Source organism: Macaca fascicularis, chromosome X (genome assembly GCF_037993035.2).
Source record: "Macaca fascicularis isolate 582-1 chromosome X, T2T-MFA8v1.1".
NCBI classification, from domain to species: Eukaryota; Metazoa; Chordata; class Mammalia; order Primates; family Cercopithecidae; genus Macaca; species Macaca fascicularis.
This window is the reverse complement of record NC_088395.1, coordinates 118,059,046-118,070,096: the sequence shown is the minus strand read 5'-3', so window position 1 is coordinate 118,070,096 and position 11,051 is coordinate 118,059,046. Positions and strand designations below refer to the sequence as shown.

General features: G+C 37.3%; 1 protein-coding gene across 2 annotated transcripts; it reads right to left on the bottom strand.

Annotated features, from left to right (window-relative positions):
* Positions 1 to 440: 440 nt before the first annotated feature.
* SERTM2 (serine rich and transmembrane domain containing 2) lies at positions 441 to 10,067 on the bottom strand. Of its 2 annotated transcripts, XR_012430409.1 has the most exons (4): positions 9,878 to 10,067; positions 9,618 to 9,714; positions 7,125 to 7,180; positions 441 to 3,630 (listed from the first exon to the last, which is right to left on the bottom strand). XR_012430409.1 is itself a non-coding variant. In XM_045383871.2 (3 exons), exon 3 carries the CDS (start codon positions 2,842 to 2,844, stop codon positions 2,572 to 2,574), a length of 273 nt encoding a protein of 90 aa, XP_045239806.1. In that variant the 5' UTR covers positions 2,845 to 3,630; positions 9,618 to 9,714; positions 9,878 to 10,067; the 3' UTR covers positions 441 to 2,571. The 2 variants fall into 2 exon arrangements, 1 of the variants encoding a protein (XP_045239806.1); XM_045383871.2 differs by lacking the exon at positions 7,125 to 7,180.
* Between the last annotated feature and the right edge of the window lie 984 nt (positions 10,068 to 11,051).

Genomic DNA, 11,051 nt, shown 5'->3' with positions numbered 1-11,051 from the left:
AATTTTGGAGGGAGTGGGGGTGGGGGAAGGCAATCCAAGTCAGCATTTTGAACAGAAGAATAAACTCAAATTGTGCCCTCTGGTTACTCTAGCTGCCTTTCTGAGCAGTAATATATGTTAATACATTGGGGAATAAATATAATGTAAAAATTCTTTTCTTTACAGTAAGTTTGCTACAATAAAAACATTCAGTTTATTTTCCTAAAGATTAAATACCATGTGAGTCATTATAATGACACATCTGCTTAAAAGCATTTCCATTTGTATTGTCACTGGAAATTGGGTGGGGGGTGTTATGCTGCTGTTTTGGTATAAACTGTGCTGTGTGCTTTGGTTAATGCTCAATGACGATCTGGATCCCCATGGGGTAGTTGTGATGAAAGAGGGTGGTGGTTTTCCATGTGAGTAACCTAATCATAAATTAGAAAGCTTCATCCAAGTCAGTGCTTAAAAAGCAGTTTTATTCTCCTGAAATTTGGGTTAGGGAGGTCAGATGGGCAGAGAATAGATTTTCAGTCTGTATCTGTATTAGATTCAGCAACAAGGTATTTCGTATCTTGCTATTCACTGCTGTTGAGAGTATAATCAGTTCCTTCATTTATCCAGCCACTGACTTCTCAACTGTAAAGTGCATTCAAATACTGTGGGCACAAAACGGAGAGCCTGGAATGAGGGAAGATGTGTGTTCTTAAGAAGTTCTGGGGGAGGGGTGGCGGTACTGGCAGTCTTGATGAAGTCCATGTTTGGCTACCAAAGCTCAAATTTTAAAGGGTCCACTGAATTTGGGTGTTGAATAAACACACAACTTAAGACCATCAAGGTGTAATAATGTGAGTCACTTTGAGTTTGGAAAAATACATGCCCTCTCCAAGTCTTAGCCCATCTGCTAATTTGTTTTGAATGGTGCAGAATGCAGCTCCCATCTCTGACAGTGCACAGTTGGGTAACAGGTGTGGCAGAGTCAGCCTTACTGCTAAATTTAGCTCCGCATGTGGGGATTTCACACTTGCAGCCCCTTGGAGAGAGGAGCATTGACAAATGACTGTGTATAAAAGTGGAAAGCACTTGGGAATTTCACTACCAACTTAGATTTAGATCAGAGAAAAAAGGCCAATCTAAATTGGTTACAGACTACAAAGAGCTACATTTCTGGTGGGGGTGGCATTAATCTAACATCTATTTGATTTCTCTCTTACCATCATTACAGTTCCTGAGAGAGCACTCTCTGAAATTTGATGACCCCCCCCCCCTTCAGGTGCAAGTGATAACTTATTTTTTGTTTTAGCAAGTAGAATTTAACACAGGTGTACTCATCCTTTGGTGGGAAGAATATGACCAGTTTTTTAAATTCTAATTTGTAAATGGTACTCATCTCCTTTGGTTTCCCTTTGAAAAGTTAGTTTTAAAAATTAAATTCTCTCCACACTACTGGCATACTAGGGCTACTTATGAGAACGGAATTTCTCAAAATATAATTGTCTTATAGATAATAAGTGAAACACTTCATCTTTTGGCAGGGATCAGGAAGGGAGGAACATTTTCTGGGAAATACAAATGAGACATTTGAGGACATTGATCTCAATAAGGATTTGTTGGAGGATGTTGTTTAGTCCTTTCCTCCTTTGTCTTTTTTTTTTTTTTTAATACTCAGATCTAAAGAGTATACTGATGACTAAATAGCTCTCTAACCATTTTTCAGCACAAAAACCCTGGGACTCAGAAGGCTTGAATGTTTTGTCCAAAGCCACATTCAACAACAGAATACCAAAATCATTTCATTTCTGCTCTAAAGTACAGTTGAGTCTTGTTTGCAAAGGCACCTTTTAAACAAAGCTCATATTTGTGTGCAACTCTATCCTAGAGTGTGATAGGGAGAAAGAAAAAGACAAAGAAGCTGCACGAATAGAATTAACATAGTTATAATATGCACATTTTTCTCTCTCTAGATGAGTTTGTTTACTAGAAACTTCTTTCTGAAAACTTACTCTTTAAACTGAAACAGTTTCTTTAAATCTCTTCTTTCATTTGAAACAAACCGAATTGCCTGAGATGATCAAATCACTGCTGTTTAGGGAAAGGACTCGTGGTCCCTTCCATTAACTTCTGACATAATTTAACTTCGTGTAGAGGTGATTCTTTGGATCAAAACACTAAATTAGAACTTGTCCTTTTCTTGGGATATCCTCTTTGAAGGATCAACCCTTTCAAAAGCAAATCTTCTTTGTTTTTGGAGCTTCCAGGGACCCTGTGTTTCTTACAACCACTGCGTATGAATTTCTGTGGTCTGAGGTTTGTGCAAGGCCCATGCACTGTTTGGTTACTATGGAAACCAGCCCTCCCAACCAGCTGTCATTTCCTATATTCCTTTCAGAGTGAGTCTTAAACGTTTTAGATAGTCCACAAGCAGAGTAAAGATGAAGAATAACACAAAGAAAACATGAACAGCTTGTTGTTAAATGAACAACTTGTGGATTCCCTACATGGGAAGCTTCATGTAAGAAAGCAAGCTCTCCTGGACATCTATATATAAGGGTTTACCCAGATCCACTAAAGCTCACCTTCATCCTGGCTTTAAGGAGTGGGGATTCGACTCTGCATCTCTACATCTGTGAACTGAGGAACACTTTCTGTGCTGTCCGAGTTGATGGGCGAGATGACATGTTTGAGCCGAAGGAGCATTGTGAAGAGCAGGATGAGGAGAATGGCCAGGAGGCTCAGGAATAAGCCCACATACATGTACAGGTTGGAATACTTGTCTGAAGAAGTATCAACCTCTGTTGCCAGAGTGGGAAAATGGGCACGCCCAGTGAGATTTCCATGGTATTTAAAATGCGCCTCCATCATCACTCAAGACTTGAGTTGGTATGTGTTTCTCTTTGATTTCTATTGCCCTTGAGGCATTTCACAGTCACTTAGACTGTCTCTAAATCTATTGGACGTGTTCTAACAATCCGGTAAAAACAAATCACTCTCAGAGCTAAGGTAATAGCACACAAGCAGAAAATGGTGATGCTATGATTTGACAATTGAGACACCCTCTCTAACCTTCAGCACAGCAATCACCCCTCCAATAGGTTTTATCAGAGCTTCTTAATCAATTTTCAAAAATATAAGTAATGCTTTATTTTCCACACTCCTACTTTTATACTGATTAAAATAAATATGGCTGAAACTGCTTTATAATACTGTTATTAGAACAAGAATCTTTTATAGTATTATGTCAGTCTTTTGCTCTGTTTTGGTAGATGGATAAAGGGCTCGTTTTGCCTATACCTAATCTAGATGTGTGGACTAATTATGTGGACCTAATTGGGCTCTTCCTTGAGGAGACTATCTGAAGGCTTTTGTATATATCAGGCTCAGCATATCTGAGTTTTCCTCCCGTTTGTCTATATTTCTGAACCTTCCCTAAGGATGGAGATTATAAGGTTCCTGCCCAGCTGCACAGCTTGTAAGTCTAGAAAATGTGAGTTTTCTGTAGCTTTGTTGACATCCCTCACTGTAGGCTGGACAGAAAGTGTTGTGAGACCTGGTAATTCTCAGGTAAGAGAGGTCTCAGAGACGCTGACAGCAGTAGGCCCAGGCTCAGGAGATTTGGCTCTTCAGATTCTCCAACAGATATTGATTTTCCTGAAAATCGAAAACAAAAATAAAGATTCGGTTATCTCTAAGAAAAACAAATGGCAAGGTATTTTGAAATAAAAATAAATTGATAAATTGCAAAATGGTTTACTATATGCAAACTGATTTTAGAATGCTTTTTCTTCTGTGTAGAAGATAGCTTTTAAAAGGTTAAAGAAAAAAAATCAGATCACTAAACGGCAGCTAATAACTAACCTAGATTAGAACAATGTTTTCTAAACCGACTGATCATAAGATTTACTTGGGGGTACTTATTAATATACAGATCCTGGGCCCAAATCTAGACTTCCTGAATCATAATCTCCACAGTAGGGGCCTGGGCACCACTCTAGAGATTCAGACTTTATTGGTCTGGGACGAGACCGAAGCACTACTATTAAAAAAAAAAAATAGCCACCCATATTCAAAGTTCATGTTTAGAATGCCAAGTTAAATCATTTTGGAAGACTGCAGCAGTAAATAGTTGACCCTATTTACATGGTGGAATGCTTTTGCCAACAAAAAGAAGGTTCTATCTTTACCAATGATGAAGGATGCATTTATTTGCTTGGAATAGGCCCACCCTCTCAATTCCTTCTGGGTCTACAAACATTGGGGGAAAATGTCTATTTTTACCCCACATATCTAAATAAGAGAGATAGAAGAAAAGCAATAAAGTCTTTTCCAAGTAACTTCGAAGTGCAGCCAGGACTAAGAACCATTGATCTAGTTGAATCAGGAAAGCCTAGCACTGAAACAAAGGAATCCTAATTTTAAGGAATTGTTTTTCAATCTCCAGATCCCAGTGACAATTGTTACTTTAATGAATCAGGGGAATGTTCAGGAATGCAGGCTTCCCCTAATTTTGTTTTTGGTCTATCTCTCTCATTTAGATCTGTAGGGTGGAAATAGACATTTCCCCCCAATAGTTGTACACCAGAAGGAATTGAGAGAGTATGCCTATTCTGAGCAAATAAATGCATTGCATGCTTTATCATTGGTAAAGCTAGAACTTTCTTTTTATTGGCAAAAACATTCCACTGTGTAAATAGGTTCAAACTATTTACTGCTGAAGCCTTCCAAAATGATTTAACTTACCATTCTAAACATGAATTTTGAATGTGGGTGGCTAAAATAAATGATATAAATAACCATCACCTGTCACACTTCTATGTACTATAGTAGATTGCTAACAGTGTAGCCTAGTTTTGTCTGTTGTTAACATACCCAAGGAGAGTTCGTAGAACTAGCTCCAACAGTCACATTATTTTTCCTATCATCTTGAATTTTGCCCCCAGCCTGAGAACACTTCAGCTTAAAGTTTGTATTCCCTAGCCCACGTTACTATACTTTCCATAATCCATATTTTTCTTAGTCTACCTACTTACTGTTCCTATTGCCCACACTTGATTCATAAGAAACAAGAACAGAGAGAGAGAGAGAGAGAATATCTTTCCACTGTATTTGGAGCAGTGGTCTAGGAAACATTTTTCTATCCTTGCAAGTACAGCTATTTTGATTTTTGATTAGCTGGGATCAAGGCCCAGGAATATGCATACTAAACACAAGCTTTTCAAGTGTTTCTTTGCATACTGAGCTTTGAGAGTTAATTATTGTTTTTTCTCTCTAGATAGCCCAGCTAAAGAATACAGCTAATCTATCTTATTGGTTGTTTGGAGGCTCTACTTTTAAAAGCATTTAAAACAATGTTATGGGTTGAATAGTGTCACCCCCCCAAAAATGGTGAAATCCTAACCCCCAGTAACTGTGAATGTAACCTTATTTGGAAATAAGACCTTGTAGATGTAATCAAGTCAATATATTAGGTTGGCCCTAATCTAATGACTGGTGTCCTCACAAGAAGAGGAGAAGACAGAGGCATACAAGGAGAAGATAGAGGTAGAGATTAGAGTGATGTATCTACCAGCCAAGGAATGCTGAAGATTGCCAGCAAATACCAGAGGCTCGAAGTGGCAAGGAAGGAGTCTACCCTACAGATTTCAGAGAGTGCATGGCCCTACTGATACCATGATACCAGACTTCTATACTCCAGGCCTGAAAGAATAAATTTCTGTTGTTTTAAGCCACCTAGCTTATATAATTTTTTTATGGCAGTTTTAGGAAGCAAATACATAGAGTAATCACCCTGAAACCCTAGTGTTTTGGAACCTTTGGGGTAATGTTTCTCAGAGTGGTCAAGGGAAGTGCCTTAACCAGAATCACCTACAGGGTGTTTATTATGAATACAAACATGGACTCTTTCCCAGAGCCTTTCCCTTGTTTCTTAGATTAGAATCTCTGGGGACAGTATCCTGGAATCAATGTTTGAAACAAGTTACCCACTTGTTTCTAAGCACATTCTTCAGGGAATGCTTTTCAGTCCTTGCTGTACTTTAGTATTACTTAGTATGCTTTTTGAAAATATATATAACTGGGTCTTTTCTTCAGGGTTTCTGATTCAGTAGCTCTGTATGGGGCATGAACATCTGTATTGCTTAAAAGCTCCACAGGTGATTTTGATATGCAGCCAGGGCTGAAAAACATCAGTCTACAAATAGAACAGAGCACTTCAAATCAGGACTCTAACAGTCCCAGACAGCCCACACAGCTCAACTGCTTCACTACATATTCAAGTGCTTCACGTATAGGTTGTCAGTCTGACTGGCCTTCCTCCTCACCACTTCTCCCAGCAGCTCCTTTTCTTAAGAATGGTAGTAACCTAGAGATAAGAGCTTAATGGATTTTTCATCCATGTATCTCCTAAGTTACTTTTTTACCTGCCTTCCAGAAAAGAAGGGTAAGGAAAAATGAACACTCACTGCTAGTGCAAGCCAAGTGGGAGAAACCTCTATACTATCATAGTATCTTTATACTCCCTTTGAACCCCAAGTACACAGAATCAGGTAAGTCATACTCTTTGGTTTATGGTACATTGTCATCATTGGTAAATTTGAGCACTTTTTTATTCACTTATTTAATAATATATTGAACACTCATGGACAAACATCTGTGGGCAAACATCTAGCAACTTTAAGATTGAGAATGACTAATAATTTACATGACATATACCTATGCTCTTCCCATCTCATCCTCTTACCTATCCTTCTCCAGAAATAACCAATAACCAATATTCTGAAATTTGTGACTCATTACCTTCCTTTTATTTACACACACACACACACACACACACACACACACACACACCCCTATGCCTAAACAATGTTAGTATTATTTGTTTTGAACTTTATAAAAAGAATGCCAAACTGTGTGTAATCTTCAACTTGCTATTTTATTCTATATTTTATTACTATATGCTTTATTTATAACTAGTCTAGTGGAATGTAAAAGGAAAAAGAAATAAAATGTGGAAGTCCCCATGTTGCCTTTGGATTTTATTCCATTCTCCTTAGCTTGACATTTAAGGCTGTCAATCCTCTGGCCCTGGCTTACCTTAATTCCTTCCATTACCCTCTTTCCAATAAAACTGTAATGTTCACTCTTACCTACTTCCCTGCTTCCATATTTTTGTTTGACCAGTTTCTTCTATCTTCACACATCTCTGGGTGAGGAAATAATACAATTCTTTAAGATTCAGTTCATGAAGCTGATCTTGACTTTCTACCCTAACCCTAATTTCCACAATGCTTTGTATTTCTCCTAGAGGAATTAAATTTGACAAATATTGCAGATATCTATTTGATATGTTTTCTTCTAAATTCTAGTTTACAAAATTCTTGAGGATCATTTTCAGCAGTCTATCCCTTATACAGCTTTGCTTGCAGTAGCTGCTCAAGAATTATTGAATAAATGCATGGGTATGATGAAGAAATGTACCTAATATTTAGAGTTCGAAGAGAAGCATGGTCTTATCTCTGATCCGATTGCTAATATAGCTTGAAGAAGAACATAAATTTCTCTTTTCTTTTTATTCCTTTCCTCCACTGTTCAATTTCTTACTGGAGAATAATTCCAGATTATAATCCAGAGTTAAGAAATTATCACCTTGTTAGAAACTCTGTTGATGAAGTGCTATTTCACTTACAAGATTTTAAAGGAAAACTCTATGGGATGGGTTAAATTTTAAATTTAAGTTTTAGAAAGTTCACTTGTGTCTACAGATAATTTTCAATAATAATTGATAGTTCATTTTCTGCCTCCTATGCAATTGACCCTGAATCTTCCTTAGGTCTGAATACTTATTCAATATTTATTAGAATTCTAAGAAGCTTGGAGAAGCTTAGAGAACAATGATCTCAGCTACAGTTGTCAATTTCTTTAAACATTTCCTTTGAAATTTTGGAAAACTAACTAATCACATATTTCTTAAAGCCTCTATAGTCTTCAGGAGACCAAACAGTCTGGTCAATTCAGGGAGGTTTATCGATTTAATTCCTTAAGGACTTTGAAATGAATAAATACAATGTTTAGATATTGGGAAATCCTCTTTTTCGTTACTCTGCTCCTATATCTGTGACTACTTCTCATAAAAGCTTTTCAAACAGGATTGTCATGGCTCTCTTTGCTAACTAATTAATGAGTTGCACAGATAATATGATTGCTCTGTTAAAAGCTCTGCACCATTTGGAAAGAAAAACAACCATGCAATTTCAAAAAGAATTCAAATTCTATTAATTCTGAAGGATATGATTTTTTGTGGAAAGAATTATTTTAGTATCCTGCAGTTCTTTCTGGAAAGCTCATACAATAAAAATCAGTTTCTAGTCTTTGTAAAAGTGATTGAAAGCTGTTGAGGGATAAGGAGGAGGGTGAGGAATGGAAAAGGGGGTAAGGAATTCGGGAAAGAAAGAAAGGAAGATAGAGGAAGAGGGAAGGGAGAGAGGAGGAAAAGAAAGAAATGTGAGAAATGAGTAAAGACTATGAGGGATGTGGGTTGGAGACAAGATGGGGCAGGAAATGAGTGATTATGGGGGGGGTGAAGGAAGGGAAGGAGGTAATATTGAGAAAGAATGGAGGAAAAAAAGAGGACGAGAAGTTTGGGGGAAAGGGAAAAGAGGAAGTGTTTAATTTAATAACTGGCCAATGTCCAATATTAACTTGTGCCTCTGGTTTACTTCAATTCTAATGTAAATCAAAATACTCACAAGTGACATAAATGCACCTTTGGTTTTCTGATTGTATATTTTGTCATTCATTTGGTAAATAAAATCTTAGTAAAAAAAAAAAAGTCTTCTGTTTTTAGTATAAACATTGAAATGTCAAATTCTCACTAATTTTTGACATTAGCATAGTATATATAACCTCACAGGAGCAAAATAACATATACTCCTAGATCATGAATTTTGCTCCCCAGAATGATAAGGGAATAGCTGTTTGCATCAATCAAACCCGAGAGCAATTCCTTGAGTGAAACTTATTTGTAACAAGAGTAACCAAGTTCTGCACAGGTCTCCAAAATCAGATTAACATTTCTTTGGTAAACATTTATTGAGTGCCAATCAAGTTCCAGACACTTTTTTAGGTGCTGGAGATATAAAATAAGAGTACCCTGATCTCTATTTGGTTCTCAGGGTGCTCCTAGTAGTTACTTTTATTTTCTTTAACATGATAAGGTTCTGGGAACACCCCACTGGTAATTTTACATTTTTCTACATGACACCTGCCTATATAATTCCAGAGCTGAAATCTCACCAAGTACTTAAGGAAAATGTTCAGTGGAACAATTCAGAAAAGAAATTAAAAACTATGAACTGCTATCAGCTTTTAAGAGTTAATACATTCTATTTATATTTATCTTCCTAGCTGGGGAGAAAAAACTAAGAGAGATAAGTGTATCGAGTTCCACATCACCCTATGAAAAAACGATTCCAGCAGCAAATGCTTCTTCAGTGGCTGGAGCCATTAAGTAATAAGCTTGCTCAAGTAGGAGTTGCTGTATCTTCTGCAGCAGATGGTGCCTATTTGTCACACCTGCCGATAAATAAAATAATGCCTCTCACCTCACCGGGAATAACATCATATTTCCAAATATCTCTTACCTCTCCTGGCCCACAGTATGAATAGGATGGGTCACTTAAGTATCCCTTTTGAAGCTTTCACCAACAGGTAAGTTGTTCAGGAACATCCCTGGAACAGCTGGAAAATAGAACGAAAGCCTTGTTTTGCCAAAGAAGCAGGACTATGTTCATGCAAAGTATGGTTTCTCTTTCATCTTTCTAAAGAGTAATCCCTTTGCAGAAAAACAGAAAAACACCTTCTATTACTTAAAATGTTACTTAAAATGCCAGTTACCACTTACAGCTTCAGAGTGCAGCTTCAGATGCCTGCTCCTTATAAGCTCTGAAAAGCAAAGAGAAGTCTGTTTGGATGTGTGTGTGCCCTCTGGAACATTTGAATGAAAGCAGCCTGAATTAGTCTAAGTCCCCAGTTCCTCTTTCGCAGGCAACAGTTTAGAGTATGCGGGAAAGGTAGTGATTCAGCTCTGCTCTGTCTCAGCGGTGTGGAGAGGGAGGAGATAAGAGAGGCTGAGAAGCAAAGTTTGTATAAGCTTTCTACTTTAACCCCTTCGAGGCTTCTTCATAAGTCTGTAAGACTAGCTGAGGCTCCCTATCTTTATAAAAGCTGCTTCATATGTCATTTAAGAGGATCAAATCTCTAGCTAAATTCAGGAGGTTTTTCATCCTGGGTCTTACAGTAATACATGCTTAGAATTGAAACCAAACATTCCAGGATGTGATAGTGCTTAAATAATTCCATCTTTACAAACAGAATATTTGCATGTTATATTTCTAGGTTTGAAAAGGATTTTTTAGGCACCAACTTAATATATTTGATTTAAATATTTTGTGGAAATTTAACATCAGCCTGATTTTTTGGTTGGGGTTCTAAGATTAAAGTAGAACATTTTCTAAGTAGTCATATCTAGCCAGGGTATATATTCCACTATAAGTTATTCATCCATTTGTAGTCAAAGGCCCTTATCATCTTTTATATATTGTGGCAGGAGGAAGGAGATTAACATTTCTTGAGTGCCTACTCTATATTAAACATTTAACATAAAGAACTTAATTTAATCCTCACAACAGCCCTGTGATTTGGGTATTATGATCCTCATTTTACAAATGGGGAACCTGAGACTTAGAGAGAAAGTATATCATGTAGTTTAGTAAGCCTAGAGCTAGCACTGGAAAACAAGGCCATGTGATCCCAAAATCTCTGCTCTTTTCACTGTAGCAGTGTTTCTTAACCTTTGTCGATCTTGGATTCCTTTGAGAGTCTAAGGAAAGCTACAGACCTTCCCCTTCCTCAGAAATAGGGATAAAATTTCTGTGCTCCATGGCCTCCAGGTTAAGAACAGCTGAATGTCCCCATGTTACTTCTCCAATATTATACCATCATTAGTGCATTGTTCATCCAACAACACATGATCGTAAACAATTTTTATTATGGTATCAATAATCACAATAGTATTA

Excerpts from the sequence above, each read along its gene's own strand:
- SERTM2 (XM_045383871.2), bottom strand. The coding sequence starts at position 2,844 with ATGATGGAGGCGCATTTTAAATACCATGGAAATCTCACTGGGCGTGCC.